General features: G+C 39.4%; 1 protein-coding gene across 15 annotated transcripts in view; it reads left to right on the top strand.

The window, feature by feature from the left end:
• Positions 1 to 22,582, top strand: part of EPB41L3 (erythrocyte membrane protein band 4.1 like 3) — a 236,889-nt gene that overhangs the window by 76,486 nt on the left and 137,821 nt on the right. For 2 of the 15 annotated variants that reach the window (XM_074340305.1, XM_074340303.1), the window contains exon 1: positions 12,551 to 12,861. The exons of 7 other annotated variants lie outside the window; for them this stretch is intronic. Coding sequence is in view for 1 of the 8 variants with exons in the window: in XM_074340313.1 (XP_074196414.1) it covers positions 15,894 to 15,981 (88 nt within the window). In the remaining 7 variants the exon portion in view is untranslated. Of the gene's footprint in view, positions 1 to 12,520; positions 12,862 to 15,889; positions 15,982 to 22,582 lie in introns of those variants that run through there. 6 more of the 15 variants (XM_074340310.1, XM_019755724.2, XM_074340317.1 and 3 more) reach the window with 6 other exon arrangements.

The raw sequence follows: 22,582 nt of genomic DNA, 5'->3' as shown, positions 1-22,582 counted from the left end.
GGGGCGAGGGTGCTGATGCAGGTCTGAAGGTCTTGGGAGGCTTAGAACATGAGCGACATAATCTGGCTTGTCTTACTGGGATTACAGTATCTTTTGTTTGGGAGAAGGACTGTGAAGGTTGGAGGGGGGCGGAAGAGAAATGTGATGAGGCTGTTGCAGGAGCCCCGGCGAGGGATAGTGATGACTTGCTGGCAGTGGGCGTGGTGACCAGCGGTGGGATTCTGGATGTATTTTGAAATAGAGCCGCTAGGATTTACCAATGGAGAAGAGCACTCTCCTTTGAACTTTTTCTCAAATTCTAAATAGAAAATAGTAAATAAATAGTAAGTCAAATGCTCTTCTTAGAAAAATAGGTGCGTATTTACACATGGATTCCCTTGGTAGTACAGCTTTTAAACGTAATATTCCTTTTTCTGTGGAGGAAACTCCAACTGAACATACGGCATTCTGTATGAACAAGTTAGCATTGTGGTTAAGAGCAGTTTCCAAAATAAAATTGCCTGGTCTCACTACTTCACAAATGTGTGACCAGGGATGCATTACTTAGATGCCCAGTGACCTCAGTTTTATCATATGTAAAATGTGGATCATAACAATTCCTGCCTCATAGAACCGTGAGGAATAAAGAGATAATATATATGGAGCTCTTAAAAACAGAATGCAGCATATAGTAGATGTTAAATAAAAGTTAATAATTATTATATTTTGATTAGCATTTGTCTTAAGTTCTTTTAGTAGCTTCTTAGACTACAAACAGCCTGAGTATTCTTTCTGTATTAGCATTCTTAGAGACTTTTCAGAGGACTTTTTCTCTTCTCTAATACGCATATGTATTAGCATATGGTAGTAGAAATAGTCATTCCTTAGCTCAGTGCTTCTCTGCATTCATAGTTAATGCAATGTTTTGTCATTGCAGTATGGTTTTATACTGAAAATTACTGTTTTTGAAAGTTGAAAATCAGTTGAATGTTGGCAATTTCATGGGATTTAATCGAATATGTGCATGTGTGCATATGTATATATATTTAACTGTGTAGTTAGACGCCTTATAGATCTAGTTGTAGAGTTAGACCACCCTAATTTGTATCCTGGCTCTATTGGTCATACCCGTGTAAACTTGGACATATTGTTGAATATGTTTCTGCCTCATTTACTCCTTCTATAAAATAGGAGTAATCACAGAATCTATTCTACAAGGTTCTTGTGATGGTAAAATGAGTATTCTCATAGAGTAGCTCATAAAACAGTAACTTGCACAAGATAAATGCTCAATAAATTTTGGCTCTTAGTAAACATAGTGATCCCTGGGCTGGGCTGGGCACCATGAGGTAGAATCCCAAGGCCTGAACACCGCTGGGGGAAAAATCACTAGCCCCAATTCATTATTTATTTAGACATGAATCCTTTTCTTATTAAAATATAGTTAACATACAATACTATATTAAAATATAGTTAAAGATTTTTATTAAAATATAGTTAACATACAATACTATATCAGTTTCAAGTGTACACAATAATTTTGCAACGTGTATATACCTAAAGAAGTCATGACCATAAGTCCAGCAACCTTCTGACACTGTACCCCACTATCACAATATTATTGACTATATTCCCTGTGCTGTACATTACATTCCCATGACTTATTTGTTTTATACCTGGAAATTTGAGCCTCTTGTTCCCCTTTACCTTTCCCCCCCTTTTAAATTTTTCAGTTACACTTCACATTCAATATTATTTTATATTAATTTTAGGTGTACAACATAGTGGTTAGATATTTATATAATTTAAGAAGTGATTCCCCCAACTAGTATAGTACCCACCTAGCACTATACACAGTTATTACCTTATTATTGACTATATTCCCTATGGTTTACTTTAAATCCCCATGACTACTGTGTAACAACCAATTTGTACTACTTAATTTCTTCCCCTTTTTCACTCACCACCCCCAACACTCCTCCTATCTAGCACCATCAAAATGTTCTCTGTATCTGTGAGTTTATTTCTGTTTTGTTTGTTTTGTTCTTTAGGTTTCACTTATAAGCAAAATCACATTGCATCCGTCTTCCTCTGTCTGACATACTCTCCATTCAGCACAGTACCCTCCAGGTCCATCCATGCTGCTGCAGATGGCAAGAATCCATTCCCTTTCTTGGCTGAGCACTATCCCATTGTATACATGTACCACTTTCTCTTTATCCATTCATCCACTGACAGACATACAGGCTGCCTCCACATCTTGGCCATTGTAAACAATGCTGCAGTGAACATATGGATGCATTTGTCCCCTTGAAGTAGAGTTTTGAGTTTCTTTGGATAAATCCACAGAAGTGGGATTACTGGGTTCTTCTTTGTCTCTTGTTATTACCTTTGTTTTAAAGTCTATTTTGTTTGGTATAAATATTGCTACTCCAGATTCTTTTGATTGTTTGTTTCCATTTCATGAAATATTTGTTTCCCATCCCTTTATTTTCAGTCTGTGTGTCTTTCAATCTGAAGTGAGTCTCTTGTAGGCAGCATGTGTAAGGGTCCTGTTTATTATCCATTAAGCCACACTGTCTTTGAATTGGAGCATTGAATCCATTTACATTGAAAGTAATTGTTGATATATATTTCATTATTGCCATGTTATTATACGTATTTACTTATTTATGTTTTCATTTTAAAGAAGTCCTTCTAAGATTCCTTGTAATACTGGTTGGTGGTGATGAACTCTGTTAGCTTTCTCTTGTCTGGGAAGCTCTTTATTTGTCCTTCAATTCTAAATGATAGTTTTACTGGGTAGAGTAATCTTGGTTGGAGGTCCTTACTTTTCATCACTTTGAATATTTCATGCCCAACCCTTCTGGCCTGCAAAGTTTATGTTGAGAAATCATCTAATAATCTTATGGGAGCTCCCTTGTAGATAACTGTTTTTCTCTTGCTGCTTTTAGCATTCTTTCTTTGTCTTTAACCTTTGGCATTTTACTTATGATGTGTCTTGGTGTGCACCCCTTTGGGTTCATCTTATTTGGGACTCTCTGCACTTCCCAGGCACGTATGTCTATTTCGTTCATCAGGTTAGGGAAGTTTTCCATCATTATTTATTCAAGTAGGTTTTCAATTCCTTCCACTCTCTTTTCTCTTGCTGGTACCCCTATGATACAAATATTGTTATGCTTGATGTTGTCCCAGAGGCCCCTTAAATTCTCCTTTTTTTTTTTTTTTCTTTTTTCTTTTTTCTATTCTGATTGGGTGTTTTCTGCTACCTTATCTTCTAAATCACTGATTCAGTCCTTTGCTTCATCTAATCTATTGATTCCCTCTAATGTATTCTTCATTTTGCTTATTGTAGTCTTTATTTTTGACTGGTTCTTTTTTACGTTCTCTATCTCTATTTTCATGTTTCCTATTTCTTTGTTGAAATTCTCCCTGAGATAAGTGAGCATCTTTATAATCAGTGTTTTGAACTCTGTATCAAATAGGTTGCTTGTCTCCATTTCGTTTAGTTCTTTTTCTGGAGATTTGTTTTGTTCTTTTATTTGGGACATGTTTCTTTGTCTCCCCATTGAGGCTGCCTCCCTGTGTTTGTTTTTATGTATTAGGTAGGGCTCCTATGCCCCCCAGTCTTAGTAGAGTGGCCTTCTGTAGTGGGTGGCTTTTGGGGCCTAGTGACACACAGTCCCCCTGGTCACTAGAGCTGGGTACTCCAGGTGTGACTCTTGTGTGGGTTGTGTGTGTGCTCCTGTTGTAGTTGAGTCTTGGTTGCTGTTTGCATGTCAGTGGGAGGGATTGACCTTTGGGCTGATTGGTTGTGAGGACTGGCTATGACTGCATTGGTGGAAATGTAGTACCAGGGCTGACCCTACAGAGCAGGATTGCTTTAGCATGGCTCTGGTGGCTGCTCAGTCTGCCCTTTTAGTGTGTCAGTTTTGGAGGTGGCTGCGTGATGCTCTGCCTCTGTCTGTAGCTGGCCACTGGGCTTGCAGGACCCAGGGCCTCCTGGAACTGGACCCGCTGCAGGCTAAGTTTAGCGGCAGCCTGTGCTCAGCCCAGGAACACCTGGTATGAGCCACAAAGGGACTTGCAGATAGCTGCCACCCATGCTGGGCTTGGAGGTGCCTCAACAGGCCTAGCTGTGAACGAAGGCTGGCTGCCCCTAGGGCTGGGCATAGTGATGCTCGGTCTGAGGTATGGGATGAAACTAGATGCTGCTTGTTTGGGTTCTGTGAACCTTTGGAGATATTAGGAAAGTCTGCCACATGAGCCAAGACAGGCCATTTGTATTGAAAAGCCACTGGAAGTTGCTTGGGTGGGTCAACAAGTTGGGTTGGGCATGGTCTCAGGGAATCACCAGGGCAGGATGAATGAATGGTGTTAGCCAGGTTGATGGAGACTCAGATATAGCTGCCACATACATCTGCATGCCAGGAGTGGGGAGGGCTCAACAAACAAACAATGGCTTCTGCCAGCTCCTCCATCTGGGAGAAAGCTTTGCCTACCGTCCTCTCCCTGCAGCCAGACAATTCAGTTCCTCTCCGTATGTTTGAGGCATCTTTCGAGCTACTGCCCCATTGCTGGAGCTCAGAGCGAGTAAGTCCGTCAGCAAGTAATCCGTATGTGGGCCCTTTAAGAGGACTGCCTGGGATTTCAGCTGCCCTCCAATTCAGTCAACCACAATCTCTGCTGCTTTTCACAGCCAGAAGTTATAGGGACTTCTCTCCTGGACACTGGAACCCTTGGCTGCAGACCCTGGTATGAGGTTGGGAACCATCGCTCCTCCAAGTGGGACCTCTACAGCCAATATATTCCTCCCAATTTTTAATGGTCACATGGGGATGTGTGACCATCTTGTTCCATGTTTCTCACCCTCCTGCCAATCTTGAGGTGGCTTCTTCTGTATGTTGTTAGCTGTAGGGCTTTGGCTCAGCTAGACTTCAGGCAATATCAATGATGGTGTTTCTGTAGTTTGGTTGTAATTTTGATAGGGTCATGAGAGGAGGTAAGCACAGTGTTTACCTACTCTGCTATCTTGACTGGAAAATGTAGGCATGATTCCTTATCAGACCCTTCTAACTACATGCTGGAACATTCTATTAATCATCACCTAAGATAATCATGTGTGCTCTACTGTATTTTCTCTACATCACACAGGAACTTGGAATAAAACAATGAATGATACTTTGTTCTTTGGGGTGTTTGAAGAGCTGTTGAAATTCTAGTCATGATACTTAATGTTATGAGTTCTTTATGCCTGTTGTTAAATATGCCAGCATTTTATTGACATCTTACAATGAAAAGGGTGGCCAAACACAGTAATAGGTTTCCCCTAAAGAGTGTGAATGTCAACAAATCTGATGGGAGGCACTGCTAAGGAAAACGAACACGTGTTCAAAAAACAACTACCTTCATAAAGGATAATGGGTACATGCATGTTTAATCCAGTGGTTTCTATCAAACACTTCAAGTAATTGTTTAAAGATATAAGTAGATGGTTGCTATTAATATTTATTTTTATGGCATCCTTCTTTTGAGGGATTCTTAACGTTCAATTTAATTTTGTGTTTTAGTCTTTTTTTACTCCTGTTTCTCAACTCTGCCTACACATAAAAATCACTTGGGGAATGTTAAAAGATATTGATGTCGGGACTTCACTACCCAGAGGTTCTGATCTAACTGGTTTGGTATAGATCTCAAGCATTCATATTTTAAAATTATTTTTTAATTTAAAACTTTTATTATGAAACATTTGAAATGTACACAAAGTAGGGAGAATTATAAGTCCACATGTATTTATCTCCCAGCCATGGTAATTAACTTCAGTTGCTATTTTTAAAAGTTCCCACAATTGATTCTTCTAACATGCAGTCATAATGAGAACCACCACTCTATTCTAATAAAACAGAAAATGGAAGGAGTATTTCAGTGGATATTGATAACAGGAGGAGCTGAAATTTGCTCAGGGACACAACACAATTTTAAGACATTATCTAGAACTCTGTTCATCAGGCCCCAATGGCATTCATGAACATGTACATAATATGGTAAGTGTATGCCTGCTTGATTTTGGTAAACAATGGAATAATTTTGGATGGGCTTTCGGACACTTGGGGATAATTCAGAAGAAGGCTTAGAAATATAATGGTTTCCCATTTAGAATCTTTATACCTTGACTCAAACAACATCATGCCCATCTACCTAAGGCTCAGATAAAGGAAGATCTGATGAGCAAGGGTGGGAGAAGTAGATTAGAGTTGATGGATCAGAGAAGACATGGGAGGGGAAAAGGTAGTGGAAATTATCTTCTGACTCATGGAGTAAAAGCACCACACCAATGACAGATTAATCTCAATTTATAATGGAGTAGTTCTGTAGGCTATTCAATAATATGTAAATATATATACATACATATCAGTATATTTTAATGAAGTCAACATTTGAGTTGCTACTTCAACAGTGAAGAATTATGGGCAAACCATGGTTCCTGGGTGGAAAACACTTGGAAATAAATTTGATCTTAGAGTTGGACAGGACATTAAATATGATCTTGCCCAAAGGCCCACCTGACAGAGGAATTTCTTCTGGGGCATTGTTCACAGATGTCTTCTGGTATCCGTCCCTTAAACATGTTAGTTGGAGAGCCCACTGGCTCATAAATCAGCCTGGTTCCATATTACTAGAATGGAAGTCTCCTTTTATTGAGCTGAAATGTCATTCTTTAACACTCTTCTAATGAAAGAAAATATTTCTGATGCCACCCCCCATGTTGTCTTATTTTTATTACTTGAATACATTTAGATGTAAAACGGGATTTAAGTTGATCATGCTATAGGTCTCATCAATTATAAAACCAAAATAACCTTACAAATTGATATGAAAAATACAAGACCTATAAAATTAACACTCTATTAACTTAATAGGGTTAAGGATATTGTTTTTATGAAACAAAATTCCTTGAGTTGTGCTTAAGGGTAGAAAGATGTAGCCTCTGGTAAATTTCTTTATTCAATTTGGTTCACTAATTTTCACTCATCAGTTTAGGGGATGCCTGTTAGCATATGTATGTTATACCAAGTGATATTATTAGGTTGGTGCAAAAGTAATTGAGGTTTAAAAAGTTAAAAATAATTGCAAAAATCTCAATTACTTTTGCAGCAACCTAATAATAATTTAAAGTTTCTATTTGCTAGGTTTGAGATAGTCCAATCTCCAACTTAACCAAAACTGCCAGCAATTAGTTCTCCATTTCCATTATAATGAGGCATCCCTTGGCAACTTTGTAAAGATGTTTTGTGCACTTGGAAATTAAGGTCAGAGTTGTAGTGTTATTGCAATCTTCAGTAAGTGGGCACCTAATCCAATTATTGTTGGAATTGGGTACAGAACAATCTTTCGTTGTTATTTATTACTATACTTACTGCTAATGAACTGCTGTTGCAAGTTGATGCATACGACAGGATCCAAGCAATAAATCTTGCAAAATGTGTGCTGACTGTTGTAGTGTAGGCTCCCTTTGGTTTAACTCAGTTATATGGCTGAATGAGGCTGTCCTCCCACCACTTTTCTGTTCCAACTTCTAGTAAACATCTGAGTAATACACCAACTTTGTCACCTGTGCGATTATTGTTGTACATTGGTCACCTACTGTGTTTCCCCGACAATAAGACCTAGCCGGACAATCAGCTCTAATGCATCTTTTGGAGCAAAAATTAATATAAGACCGGGTATTACATTATAATTATATTATATTAGGCCCGGTCTTACATTAATTTTTGCTCCAAAAGATGCATTAGAGCTGATTGTCCATCTAGGTCTTATTTTCGGGGTAATGGTAAGTTAGTGTGTGATTTGAGTGTGATTTCAAATCACCTGGGGAGCTTGTTAAAAGTACCTGTCCTCTGAACCTCACCCAAGAGCTTCTGATTTGCTTATCCTGGGGATAGACCCAAGAATCTACATTATTCACAAACATTCCAAGTGATTCTAATATAAATGGTGTGAACTTTTATTGCTTTCCAAGATTATTGTTGACATGGAAATATAAAACATAAACTCTTCACAAACAACCTGCATTGAGAAACTGGTATCCTCAGATTTGTATCATCTACAAATAAGCCTGCTCTGGATGTTCTAACAAGTTCCTGATAAACATCTTGAACAGGAAAGAGTCAATAGCAGAGGCTTTCTTTAAAATGGCTTTGACCTATTAGACACCAGATTTATTTCAAGGGGTACAGATACTCTAGATGATTCCCAGAATGATCTAGATGCTGTACACTAGAGTGGAATCACATTTTCAGGTTGTACCCACACTGTTGAAGTACACATGTATAGTTAGGCAACTGAAAATGAAGGGTAAAAATGCTGGAAAATAGGAATCATATTAAGCTGCAAAAAAGATGCCATTTTTCTTGGTGTAGTTATAAACAATTTCTTAGTTTATAACGTTAACTATGGAAAGTTTGCCTAAAGAGAACATAAACCTGTAGACAGAGTCAACAAGTTTATAAACCAGACATCTGAATGTGTTTTATTACCCATTTTTTTCTTCCTCAGTTAAATCTTGTTGATTGCTGTTAGAATGAAATAATAATCACTGGTTAGAATTGATTACAACTTATAGGAGACTGAGAGGCTTGCTGGCATTTATTTTATGTCTTTTTTGGGGAAAATGATTAAAATGTTAAGTGTCTTGGCATAAGCCAATACTGATTGTTTGGAATATCAATGTGGTCTTAGGTGGTGAATAGCTTGGGAGTTTAATTTAGTAATATCAGGTTACCAACTTCCATTCTTTATATTTTGCCATTATATATAAAATGCCCAAATATAAAGTATTATTTCTATTTTTACTTAATGGAATAGAATTATTGAGCATTTAAACTTTAAAAAGAACTAAGGATTAGAATAAATGTTGACATTTTATTAGAAATTATTTTAAAGTGCTGAGATTTATTTCTAAAATTTATTAGAAATGGAGATAGCAAAAATACTTCAATAAGGGTGTATTTTAATACAGTGAGTTAAACTTACATAATATGCATTGGTCCTGCCTTTATGACTAATTATTTTTACAAAAGTACAAAGAGAGACAGGAGGCAAGTTATGGAATTTTGACGAATAGGAATGTTTAAAAAATGTGTTAACATGTCTAAACTTGCTCCTTCTCATATGTACATATTTTTGTACATTTTGTGCTGCATTTGTACTTATTGGTATCTTTTAAAACTTCATTTTGCGTCTGTGCTCTGCATGTATACAGACTCCTGAAATGATGTATAGGTACCCAGAATAAGGAGAGCATCTGGAAGCCTTAATGAGCTATAAACTTGACACTATTCTTAGAACCTAGAAACTCTTAAATTTTCATTTCAGAAGAATTAGCTTGTTGCTTTTGAATTATACATTCATCTCTGTATTTCTCTTATTTATGGTCCCTGGTAACACTACGGCTAAACATTTTGTGACGTGATTTCAAGGACTGGATATGCAATTCAGGTGCCTGACATTCTTCTCAGCATAGAATAGGCCTCGACTAGTGACTGCAAGGCAGCTTAAGTTGAAAAGTTAACTTAAAGCATTGAAGAATATGGGAATATTTTTAAATATCACAGTGCTTTAAGTAAGGGTAGTCTGAGATTGTCAAAGAGGCCAAATGAGTGTTGCATGCCATATTAGAGTAGTGTTTGTAGAGTTTGGTCAAGCTTCAATATTCTTCCAATGCTTGTGTTTGAGGACAAAGTTCCAAAGGTCTCACTGGACAGATTCTCATTTCTTTCTGGAATCTTGTCAATGAGGCTGACAATATGGCTATAATACAACCTGCAAATTCTGCCCTGGCCTTGGCTATCAGGTTAGAGTTATTGTTCTTCAGGTAGCAGAGGACCAGTGAATACCAATGACTTGGTATGCTATTGATGGCTGTGGTTTGATGGAGGTTCGTAGGGAATCCTGTCCCTATAGTTTGGGGAGCAGTTACACACATATCTTACCTGAAGTTAGCTGTGCTCCATTTCTCTGTACCGTGGCTAGAATTCTGGATGTCTTGTTGGTCTTCAGTGATGTATGTATGTATGTTCTATACAGTAGAGCAATTTCAGGAAACCCATATATTTAATATTAGCATTGTAGGGCAAACCTTAGTTTGGTGGTAGAGACAAGTATGGGCATCCCAAGATCAGGCTGGAGTCATGGAATCTTTCCCCATGTTTCATGAATTATTTTAGTATTTGCCATGTGTACATATTAAACTAGAAATCTGAATTCTCAATGTCAAATCTGTACTAACTCTGGTACTGTACGAAAGTCGCTCCCTGGACCCAAGAACTACTTTTCTGTAAATTACTGGAAAAGCACAAGGGTTATACACTGACAAGAATAAAGAATTCTCTAGGTGTACAGTGGTTGCTTTTGAAAGTGAGAGGGATGCAGGGAGAAGTTAGTTTTTCATGAAAGAAAGCAAATCTAACTGTAATGGTATCATCCCCCGTCTACTTTATTTTCCTATTTCCTTCTCTTTTCCATGTGGAAGAGCTCATTATTTTATTTTCTGATGAAAGTTAGATAGGTTTTTCATTATTGCTTTTATTCAGCAGGTATTAAGATGTGATAATGTCTTTTTATTTTATGGAACCCTAGTATTTTTTGAAGTATAAGGAATTTTGGAAATAGTCCCTTAATTTATTCACAAGGAAAGCGAACCTTTAAAGTAAAGTGACAGCTTAGTGCATTATTTGATGTCCCTTCATTCATTTAGCAAAAACGTTCAGTATTTGGCTTGCAATGTACGCAGTGAGGCACTGTGGGGAGACAGAGATGACTAAGAGGGCTCCTACAGGATGTTAAGGTGGAAGGAAGAGTGTATTACAGAGATGCAAGTTACTGAGAGAGCTATGTACTGCTCATGAGTCTTTGTATGACATTTCTTTTTCTCCATGTGTGCTTAGAAAAACAAAAAAGAATAGCAGAGAGCCTTGGTCAAGCCCAAAGGGTTGCATAATAATTGCTTCCCAGATTTACTATTAAACTATAAAGCAGTATGGTTTTTACTGCAAATTTTGAATTCATAAAACATTAGGATAATTAGGTACTTTTAACTTTTAAGAAATCATATTTAGTATCCTAACATTCTCTCCCAAGAAAACAGTCATTCATACACTGTTGCTGATTTTCTACATCACGAGAAAGATTAAGATTCATGAAGCCGGGAGAAAACAGTTAGCTTTCAAAAAAAAAAAAAAGCCAAAACATGGCAATAAAATGAATGAAAACATGAAACCATCTGTGTCTCCAATAATATCAACTTAGTGTTTGTTGTAAATAATATAATTTGTTCAAGTCCACTTTTAAAGGGGTGCACTTTAGTGTGAACACAAAAAAGGAAAATATGTAAATCCATTCTTCATGCACAGATCTAATATGCAACACTTACAACCATGTAAGTACAAATGTACTATGTGTATATATAGCTCTAACACTCATGTGGCCTTAATAGAAAATTAATACAGGTGACCCCCAAATATATCATCCAGTATTTGAACTACCACCTTTATCTGTCACTTACTTCAAAGACAGTTCAGGCCCTTGTTATTACCTCTGGTACTTGGAACAATGCCATCGTCACTTCCTATTAGTTCCTGGTATTTGACTGTCCATTCTCGTTTTTGCTGTGTCAACAGATTATTTTTCCTATAACATGAAGTAAATCACATTTTCTTGCTTAGAATTTCCCAAAGCTGCACGTCTTCCACAGAGTATGGGTCCATAAACTCCATAGCAACTGAGTTACCATTATTTTCCAACCTTCTCTCCAGTGAAATATGAAAAACGCCCCCTCCCTTTTCTATTGCTGTTTTCCCTGTCCTAGAAACCCAGGCCAAGTGTCAGGGACACACCAGGCTCACTAATCTCTGCCACTAGCATTTACTCTGCATCACATGTTTGCCCCCCAACAGTAAATACAATATTTTTGTGAATCCATTTTCCCTCCCTCAATGAGTTGGTGAACTAGAGGGGTAACTAGGAGTATATGGAGAGGACCTTAAACATTTTAATAAATATGTCTTGGTTACTCAGAACTTAGATGTTGTGAGAGGACCAGGAATAATTTCTGTCACCTACACATCAGAGTGTGAGCCCCTTCCTCTCCATTTCAGTGTAAAGCTTTATCAATAATGACTTCCTGTTATTCTGGGAAGCTTAGAAGACCACCTGTAACTGTGAACATTCATGGTGGGGGCGGGGGGAAGATAGTGGGGAATAGGAGGCTGCGAAAAGAAAACCGCTTCCCTCATCTTTAATTCAGGTGTTCTCTATTAACTTAATATTTATTGAGTGCCCACCCAATGCAAGATGCCACCAATTTGAATTTTTTCTTTCAAAAAGAAAAAAACAATCACTGTAGCCCCTAAGCTAATAAATAACTCACCTGAAGGTCAGGCACACCTTCCCCCCACTCTCAAAAGGGGTGTCTGGGAAGGGAGAGGAGGGGATTAGAGGGCCCAGGCAATAATCTAAGTGGACATCCAAAGGCTAACGCCATTGGCAGCTGTCGCGAGGTGTTGTCCCCAGCCTGACCCTACGCCTGGATGGAGAAGACTGTTACCACATAACAGTCCTAAAGTACTGCGGTGGCCCATTCCCCCGCAGCCGGGAAGCGGAGTCAGGACGAGGTTGGCTTTCTCTGCGCGGTCTCTGGGCGTGTGCCCCCGCCGCAGCTCCGCTGAGCCTCCGAATCCCCTGCAAAGGGGGGCGGGGAGCCGCGGCAAACAGCCCGCGTCTGCGGCTTCCTCCCCACGCCCGCGCCTCTTGCGCACAGCCGGGAAGACGCGCACCGAGCCCATCCACACGCCGCCGCGCGCCCGGGCTCCTTGCCCAGCCGAGGTAACTTTTCTGTCTGCTGGAACGCGGGGATCCCAGGGGGTCTCCCTTTTGCGAGGTGCGGAGAACAAGCCTGAGGCCGGGGACGAGGCGCGCGGGGCTGCGCCGCTGACGCGTGGCTCCCGCGCTGCACGGCGGCCGGAATCGCCAGAGCCCAGATTCGGCCAGGCCCAGCTCGGGACCCCGCCTGCTCGCCTGCTGGGATCCCTGCTGGGCCGAGCCGGTGCGCCGAACCCCGTGCCCCGGGACGTGCCCTCCGCCCGCCTCCCCGCTGCAGCATCGGTTGGGCACGCGCCCGGAGCCTGAACATCGGCCTGTGGGGAGGTGTGGGGGGGTCTCCTTCGGAGCCCTCGCCGAAAAGGGCGACTCGGTCCGCGCGCCTTTTCTCGGTCAATTTGTCTAAATCCCCCGTTCGGGGCGCCATGTTTTAAGTTACCCCTTGGGAGGGCGGGGGCGAGGGCCCGGCGGGCTGCGCAGGGAGGGCGACACTGCGGCGCCGCCCGGGGCGGGTGGCCGGCCCGCGCGGGAGGGGCCCTGTGCGGTGTGGCTGCGGGCTTGTCCCGGGAGCGGGGTGCGGGGGTAGGTGCGCTCAGCACAAAGCATCTCCGCTCGGGAGCGGGCCGGCAGCTTTTATGTAACTTGTCTCCTTCCCGAACTGGGGCAGTGTCCCTCAGACGCCGGCGGGGGCTGCACCTCGGCCGCAGGGGGAGGAGGCAGCGTCCAAAAGCGGTTGCTCTTGGCGCGGGCACCTGCAGGGCCCCGTCGCCCCTGCCTTCCCTCCCCTTGCACCCCTCCGCTGGGAGGCCGAGGCTGGCCTGCCGTGGCCGAGGGGCGGGGAGCGGCGCGGCTCACCTGGCGCCCGCGGGGCTGCGGGGTGCCTGGGGAGGTGTCTGCGAGAGCAGCTCTGCGGCGGGTGGGGGTGGGGAGGCCGGGGCGTCGGACCGCTGGAGTCCTGGTCTCAGCCAATTCCTTGCGGGGGTTTCCCGGCTCCTGCAGCGGGGGCTTGCTTTCTCGGATTTCCCCTCTAATCTCGCCTTACTTCCCCTCCCCCTTTCTCCTCTCCCTTCCACCCCCAGCCAAGTTCAAGGCTTCTGCAATGCGGTGGGTGTGGTTACCTAGTAAATTGTAACTGTGGTCGGTTGCAGTGGGAGAGTTCTTTCCTTTTCGGTTTTTATATTTACGGATCCAAAGTTTTCTAGGGTTTTCTCCTCCAGTTGCAGCTCCGGGTCAAAGTTGGGAAGAGATTGTGGCAGAACACATAGAATGATAAAGAAAACATGTGCTATTAATTACTCCTGGAGTCTGGGCTGAGAAATCCTGAGGGGGCCAGGCAGTCTTGCTAATGCAGTTCTTCCATTACGTGTTTAAGTTGGTGTTTCAGCTTTTTTACATTGGTCTTGCGGAATTGCTTTTGCAGATGTCCTTCCTGTCTTTTTTGGGGGTCCATTTTTCTGAGGCAACCAGGGGTGTTAGAGTTTCCCTTGCTAGCATTACCATCCCTAGTAGAAGAATCATTACACTAAATGCTAAAAACATTCTTTTTGAATTTTTCACGGATGTTTAAAGTCTCAAGGAAACTTCACTTATTTCTGGGAGCCCTGGATATAGTATGAATTACAGCAAATTAAGCAGAAAAGTCCTCTTAAGAAAAGGGAGCACGTCAAGCTTGAGTGAACTCTGGGGAATTTGAGGTGATTTATATCTTGGCTCAGACAAGGTTGAAAAAAAAAAGCATGTTAATTTTGGTGTCAAACTTTTAAAACTTTAGTTGGAGTAAACAAAGTTATTGTGAGAGGAAATAAATTCTAAATCGAGAAGCACGTCTTTAATTTGTTAATTTCAGAAGGCATTGATAAAAATATTGGAATACTAAATGCTGCCTCATTTGCATTATGATTTTCTGATGATTTAGAAAAGCGGAATATCAGGTGCACAAGTTACTGCATAAAGTTCATCTAGCTAATATACTTTAGGCAAATAATTTTTGTAAAACACGTTTTGTAAATGATTTATCAGTAACAGGAAGAGTAGCCACTTTAATTTGTAGTTCCTTTTAGCTGAAGGTGTGAGAAGATATAGGTCAAAGGTCAGTGTCTCTGAAATATTTACATTTAATTTTTAGCCGTTTCTTCTGCATAAAGGCGATTTAAGTTAAAAACAGTTTTTGTCAATTCTTGTACAGTGCTTGTATTTTGGCCAACTTTGAATTGTGTTGAAATAGAAGATCAGGAATGTTTTTACTTGATCAGATGCTATTTTATATGTACATTGGTTTTTGTAAATTGGTTGGTCAAATGCTTTAATATGCCACTCAGCTAGAAGAGCAGCAACCTTTCATGTACTAAGAGATGTGACATTGTCATTATTTTGGGAGTCCTTTGGGATTTACGTTATATTAAGTATGGTGTGAACATGCTGTCCAAGGGATTTTCTTCCATGTTGTAAAATACATATTCATCTTTTAGGTTAGTGCTTTAAAAATAGTCTTAAAATTCACAAATTAGATTTCATATCGTCTCCAGTAAAGTAGAACTCCAAGAGCGGACTGAAAAATAAATACATGTTTCTTTTCTGTGAGAATTTGACTTCAATGAAGAGAGAAGTTTCTTATGTACTCTACTACCCTGGTCATCTATAGTTCCGCTAGTCTCTTCCATGTACCCAACCACAGTTTTCCTCTGAATGTCAGCTTTATTATGGCATATAGACTTGCTATTGAAAATCACGAGTCAATTTGTCTTTAGCACCACTTCATTTAGAGAGATCTTTAATGGTGCAATTGCTACATCTATTTCTTTCAAAAGGCTAGCTAGCTGCTAATTTGTTGGTAATCCATCAGACACTCCTGGAGGGTTCAGCTGTCATATGATTTGCCTTGGCTGCAAAGAATTATGTGCTCAGAAGAAAGGACTGGAGCAGTGAAGTCATTGCCCTGCCCAGTGTTGTGACATCACTGTGGCTCAAAGGAAACAAGGGTGGGGCAGGCAAAACCAGATGGTCTAAAGCATCTTGCTGGCTTTAATTTTGCCTGATGAATGAGACTCCTTTCTCTAGTTGAACTGCACCATAAGGTATTGTTTGGAGAACTGGAAGGTAGACCTGAATGCAAGACTGCATGGGAAGGTGTGTTTCATAGATCAAGGAAGAAGAGGGTTTTTGTGCAGTAGTCAAAATCTTTGAATATTCCCTTTATTGAGGAAAATAATTTTTTTAAAAGTCCATTTACAGTTTTCTAAAGAGCAAAAATAATGAGTCTATATTTTTATTTATGCATACAGTCAATATATTTCTTACTAGTCTTTGTACCAAAATACCATTCTTGTTAAATTCTTGGTTTGAATTATTAGTGTGGTCTTTTTAAAGTCTGTGGTGTCTATAATGATAGTTTATTTTCTGGGTAGGCAGTGTTCTTTCTGGTTTATTTTTAAGTGATGTGATTGCAGTTGGCAATTGGGAAAAATGGAAAAAGCTGGAGATTTCACAAGTTTAGAAACTATCTGCAGTGATTTGGGGTAATTGATTTCTATTTAAGTTTTTGTTTTATTTGTAAATTATTTTATAATTTAGCATTTTAATCCTTGCTTAGAATTCTAGTGTAGAGATGATCACAGACACTTTTCACCCTAATTAATGTTGAATAAATTGTATGAGGAAGTCTGAAATTCTGAAACTGGAAAGTACATTTCACGTTTTTATTTCTGAATTTAATGTGATGTGAGCATAAAGAAATGAAGAACCACAGAATCGCTGCAGATATTCATTGACTTTTCTCTACCTCCTGGTAAGATGACTCATTTTTTTCATGTGAGTGTATTAGGTATATAGGAGCTCTGAGCAGTTCTTACTTAACTGTGTAGCTATTCCAGAATATATTTCCAAAGCAAAGGGCAGAGGGAAAAAAATGGGAAGAACCGCAAGAGTAGAGAAGTTGCAGTTAGGTACCAGACTGCAAAACACTTGGTTGAAATGTCTTTGCTACTGCATTTTTAAACCTTGCAATGATTGGTTAAATTGCACACTTTAGAATTGTAAGCTTCTATTAGCACCAAACCCCTGATTCTTTTGTAATTTGCAGTACAGAGAAATAGCTGACAACTTAATTTTTAGATTGCTGACATTTTGATACATTGTTCTTAAATAGCCCTTTCTTACAAACTTAAAACAAAGAAAAGAAGCAGAAAGGTCTGTATTAGATCTAGAAAACAAATACGATATTTAACCTGCCTCACGTTTGTTTTTCTCTCCAGTTACACTGAGCAATTGCTTGATGTGAGTAGGAACTTATTTCTCTTTGGAGTTTCATTCCCAAACCAAGTACGGGTCTAAACACTTATAACACTGAGTAAATATTTAAAGAATTGAATAAAAAATGAGGCCATTTGTGACTGACGCTTCACTACAAATAATATTTGAAAAGGCTTTAAAAGCACTGCTGCTTTATTTAAAAATGAGAATTACTGGACTCATATATGTAGTCATTATTTTTAATGGCATGATCCTCTTCATAACAAGTTTGCTGATCTGTCCATAGCTCAAATTAGGTTATGTTCTGGAGGTTTTGCCATAATCAGGGAAGAGAATGCGCAGGTACGGAGAGAAAAAGAGAATGGCTTCTTTGAGGGAGATCTGCAGGAGGCCTGCTTCCTTTCTTGCCAGCTCTAATTGGTGTCACGGAAGACATTAGTATTGAGGGGCTACTCAGAAGAGGAGGAGGGGCTCAGATTGGAGTGTGACAAAAGCTGAAAATGGATTAGGGCTGGGCGATGATATTGATCCTGAGGTTGAACTAAAAAGAAAAAAAATATTTTGTTGTAAAGCTCGCTTGTTATTTATATACATATAGTGTTTACAGTCTCACTTTCTTTGTGTTTTATTCAAGCTCCAGTTTTTCATTATTTCTAAAACAAACTTTTTTCTTCACATTTTAACATCTCTGAAATTGGGCTATGTCTTAGAATTGCTCTCAGCCATGTGGCAGTCAGAAAGCTGGCAATTTAATTCATTGATTGGGAGCATGCATCAAAAATTGGAGATTGGGTATCAGCTGACTGGAAGAAAACCTTGGAGACAGTAATGGAGCACTCATAAGAAGTAGTGCATTATCAGTGAAGAAACATAGAAGATGCTATTGTGTAAAAGCAAAGGCAGCAATAACTGAGTTGGCGTACAATTCAAAAGAGCTGGATTCTATCCTTTTGAAGAAATTTAGTAATACTTTGGCCAATAAATTTTGTTCTTGTTTTATTTACATATGTGTAGAATACCTAAATAAATCTAAAACAGTTCTTTAAAGAATGAGAAAGTAAAAATTCCAATGTATGAGCCATAGCTTAATTGGCAGAGTGCTACATAACATGTTATCACTTAGAATTAATGGTTTCATGAATTTTGTGAAATATGCTTTGTCACTTGGCTATGCAGATTTTTAAAAATGCTTTATAATGTTCAGTGCTTATTCACATGGCCCATTCTATGTATTATTAATTAATGTTTCTTATGTGCATCCCTTTATAGGAAAAATCTATTTAAAGAGTCTTCATTTTCCATTTTGGCTTTTCCATTTTGGTCTTTGGAAGATGGTTGGACTTTGATAGAGATTAGTCATTGAGAAGAAATTCCAGAAGTCAAGAGGCCTAAATTTAGCTGGAATGTAGCCTTTACCATGCGGGGGTAACAGGAGATGAGTCTACGCAGAGAGTGTGGGGCCTGATTTTGAAAGGTTATTGTATATGAGACTAAGTTATATTTTTTTATTTTGCTAGGTAGTGGGGAGCCATTGAAAGTAGTTGACTAGGCACTTCAGATAGAAAGACATGCAAACTAAAAGTAAAGGGATGGAAAAAGATATTTCATGGTAATGGAAAAAACAAATCTGGGGTAACAGTACTTGCACCAGATAAAATAGACTTTAAAACAAAGGCTATAATAAGAGACAAAGAAGGACCCAATCATCCCACTTCTGGGTGTTTATCTGAAGAAACCCAAAACACTACTTCAAAAGGACATGCGCGTCCATATGTTCATTGCAGCATTATTTACAGTGGCCAAGATGTGGAGGAAACCTAGGTATCCATCAATGGATGATGGATAAAGAAGTGTTACATATATAAAATGGAATATTACTCAGCCATAAAAAGAATGAAATCTTGTCATCTGCAACAACATGAGTGGATCTAGAGCGTATTGTGCTGAGTAGAGCAAGTCAGACAGTGAAAGACAAATGCCATATGATTATACTTATATGGGGAATCTGAAGAACAAAATAAATGAACCAATAAAGCAGAACTGGACTTATAGTTACAGAGAACATTTTGGTGGTTGTCAGATGGGCGGGGGTTTGGGGGGATGGATGAAAAAGGGGAAGGGATTAAGAAGTCCAAATTGTAGTTACAAAATAGTCATGGGGATGTAAAGTATAACATAGGAAATATAGTCAGTAATAATTGTGCATGGTGTTAGGTACTAGAGTTATCAGGGTGATCACTTTGTAAAGTATGTAAATGTTTAATCATTGTGTTGTACACCTGAAATTAACACAGTATTGTATATCAACCGTAATTGAAACATAAATTTTAAATGCAATAAAAAAGCAAAGTTGAGTAGGGAAGGAAAATGTTTATGTGGTGATAAAAGAGGATGTATTGGAAGAATAGGAGTCTGGAGACAGATTTTTTTTGTTAATGGACTAATCCAGAAATTTTCAGAAATTGAATCTAATGATTATTCCTCTCAATGATATTTGGCAATTCACCACATATATTTTTGTGGTCATATTTAGTTGAAGATTATTACTTTTGGACTATTTGTGGTAGGAGATGAGCTATACAGAAGATGGAAAGATTTTCATTCTTATTTACCCTTCCAATTAAAACATCTTTGTTATTTCAGGTATAAAAAATAATGCATGCTCTCTTAGGATATATTCTAACAATACTGAAAACCAAAAAGATGAAATCTCATCATCTAAAGATAGCTGCTATTAATCTTTTTGGCAAATATCCTTCCAGAGCCACCCCTCTGGATATATAATATACTGTAGTGGGTTTGGGAATTAGACAGACCTGGGTTGGGCTCCCAGTCTCTATTTAATAGGTGTGTGACATGGTCAACACTCTTAACTTCCTTGAGTCTGTTTATTTATGAAATGTCCACAATGCTTAAAATCACAAGGCTATGAGGAGTAAATGACATGATACATTCAAAGTACTGAACATAGTACCTGATATATCATGAGTGCCTGCTAAGTAGCAGTAGCTTTATTGTGTATGTGTATAGATTTATAGATCGGTACATAATAGTTTACATGAGTAGACCTCTAGCTTAAATATTAATATGTAACCATATTCTTTTTTATATAACTATGTCCTGGGAAGCCTTCTCATGTATGCAAATCCATATCTATATCGTTATTTTAAATGGGAAATAAATATTTTTGTTGGGTTCTGTACTGTACTGGTGAAGGATCATTACCTTAATGATGATTATTTGAAGGCTTGTCATCTAGCCCCTTCTCCCCTTTATACTTACTGTCTACATTTTTCATCATTGTCTTGTAGCATACTCATCAGAGGGCTATGGTGAAACAGGACATTAAGCAAAGTTAGAGTCTCTAATAATTGCGTACATCTCACTGGCGTGTGTGAATATTTAGTTTTAACAAACTAAAACAACTAGCCTGTAGCCATATATTTCCTGATGTCTGAATTCAAACTTTACGTAATACAGAGTCTCTTCACAGAGGGCTGACCTCCCCAGCACAGTCTAACCTTGAGATCCCAGGTGCCCACTGTCTTCACGTGTGTACTAGCATGCCCTGGGGGGTAGCAGGCAGCACAGCTTGTAACTGAACTAGCCTCTGAATTCAGAGTCAAGACACTTTCGAGCCTGGGATAGTTGAGGAGGTGTGGAGGCCTTGGGCTCTCAGAGATAGAAAAGGTTAAGCTTCCTTTGGTCTTGCTTTGAATTCTGAACCCTTCCTTTGTCCTCGCAGTAGAGAGTTAACAAATGGCAGGCTCCTGTCATAGATTTCATGCAGATTCTCTAGGAATGTGGGCTACTCGGTTATGTTATTGACAAGCACATGGTTTTGACTGATCTTAGGTTTACTTGAAATCCAGTCTTGTTTTCCTTATATTCACACAGTTCAGGAAAATAACTATGATCCTGAAGTGGTGCTAACTGCAATGGGGCACCTAAATTTCTGTTAGGTCAGGCCATTATGGAATCTGTGAACTTAAGGATGGGCCTGAGACTTGCTTGCTTTTATGTAATTTTTACCTAGAGTTACTCAAATCACAGATATAGAGAGATTTCTGTAATTTCATTACAGAGAATTTTTTATTCTTTGTCTACTTTGTCCCATAATTTTGTGCTCTGAGGTGATGACTTTTACTAACTTTCAGAGGAAAACGCTTAGTGGAGTAAGTATTGGGTTGGAAAAATAGAGGTTGACTAATTTGTCTACTCAAGACATTTGGAAAGTTTTCCCCCTTGATTCTTGAAATCTAGATAGCAGTAATTCATGGGGAGGAGCTGTGTTGTAGGATAAAGAAAATGTAAGCTAGAGAAGATATACAAGGTGTCATCAAACAATTTGGTGAATTTTAAATTAAAAAAACCTATTACAGTGAAAGACACATTGCCATTAATGCCCCTCAAAATACTCCCCCTCGCTTTGAACACACTTATTCCATCGTTCTTGCCCCTTTCTGAAGCAGTTCTGGAAGTCCTTTTTCGTTAGTGTCTTTAGTTGCGCTGGCATTGCTGCCTCTATGTCGTGAATCATTTTGACTTTGGGAAAGAGCCGGAAGTCGCATGGTGCCAGATCTGGTGAATAAGGTGGATGAGGACACACCGTAATGTTTTTATTTGACAGATACCGCCGTACCACAAGTGATGTGTGACACAGAGCATTGTCATGATGTCATTTATGGCACACTTCAAAACACAGCTTCTCTCAACCGTAGCTCACACCTGACTGACTGCACCAAACAAGTTGAAACTTGTCACACACTGTTACTAAGGTCCGACGTGCCACTCCCCATATTGAAGATCCCTGCCTTTCTGTTGGATGGCACTCGGCAGCAGCATTCACCATATTTTGTGATCCCAACAGAAAAGCTCCATGTCACACATTGCTTCTGATATGGCAGTTTCTCTCAAATAAAAACAATATGGTGTGTCCTCATCTACCTTATTCACCGAATCTGGCACCGTGCAACTTCTGGCTCTTCCCCAGGGTCAAAATGACCATGAAAGGTAAACATTTTGAATAGACTCAGGACATCGAGACAGCCATGACAGTGCAACTAAAGACATTTACGAAAGAGGACTTCCAGAACTGCTTCAGAAAGTGGAAGAACGATGGCATAAGTGTGTCCAAAGCGAAGGGGAGTATTTTGAGGGGTATTAATGGCAATGTGTCTTTTACTGTAATAAATTATTTTTTAGCTTAAACATTTACTGTGTTTCTTAAACATCATTTGATCACATGTCGTACACACTTTTTTCCAGGAACATGGTCTACAATGGGGGAAAACGTTTCATATAGGTTAGTGGTTCTCAACAATAGGATAACTCATTTGACAACAGTGATAGTTAATTTTGAAAGACTAACATATACTAAAATGTTAAGTTTAAGTTTCTCATTTAATTTCTTGTACAGCGGAAAAGATTGATGCCAGTGTGCCAAACTTTAAACTTTTGTAAAGTTTTGTTTCTTTGT

This window comes from Rhinolophus sinicus, linkage group LG09, assembly GCF_036562045.2.
Source record: "Rhinolophus sinicus isolate RSC01 linkage group LG09, ASM3656204v1, whole genome shotgun sequence".
Classification (NCBI taxonomy): Eukaryota; Metazoa; Chordata; class Mammalia; order Chiroptera; family Rhinolophidae; genus Rhinolophus; species Rhinolophus sinicus.
Note: the sequence above shows the minus strand (reverse complement) of the source record. Positions and strands in the feature narration are given on the sequence as shown.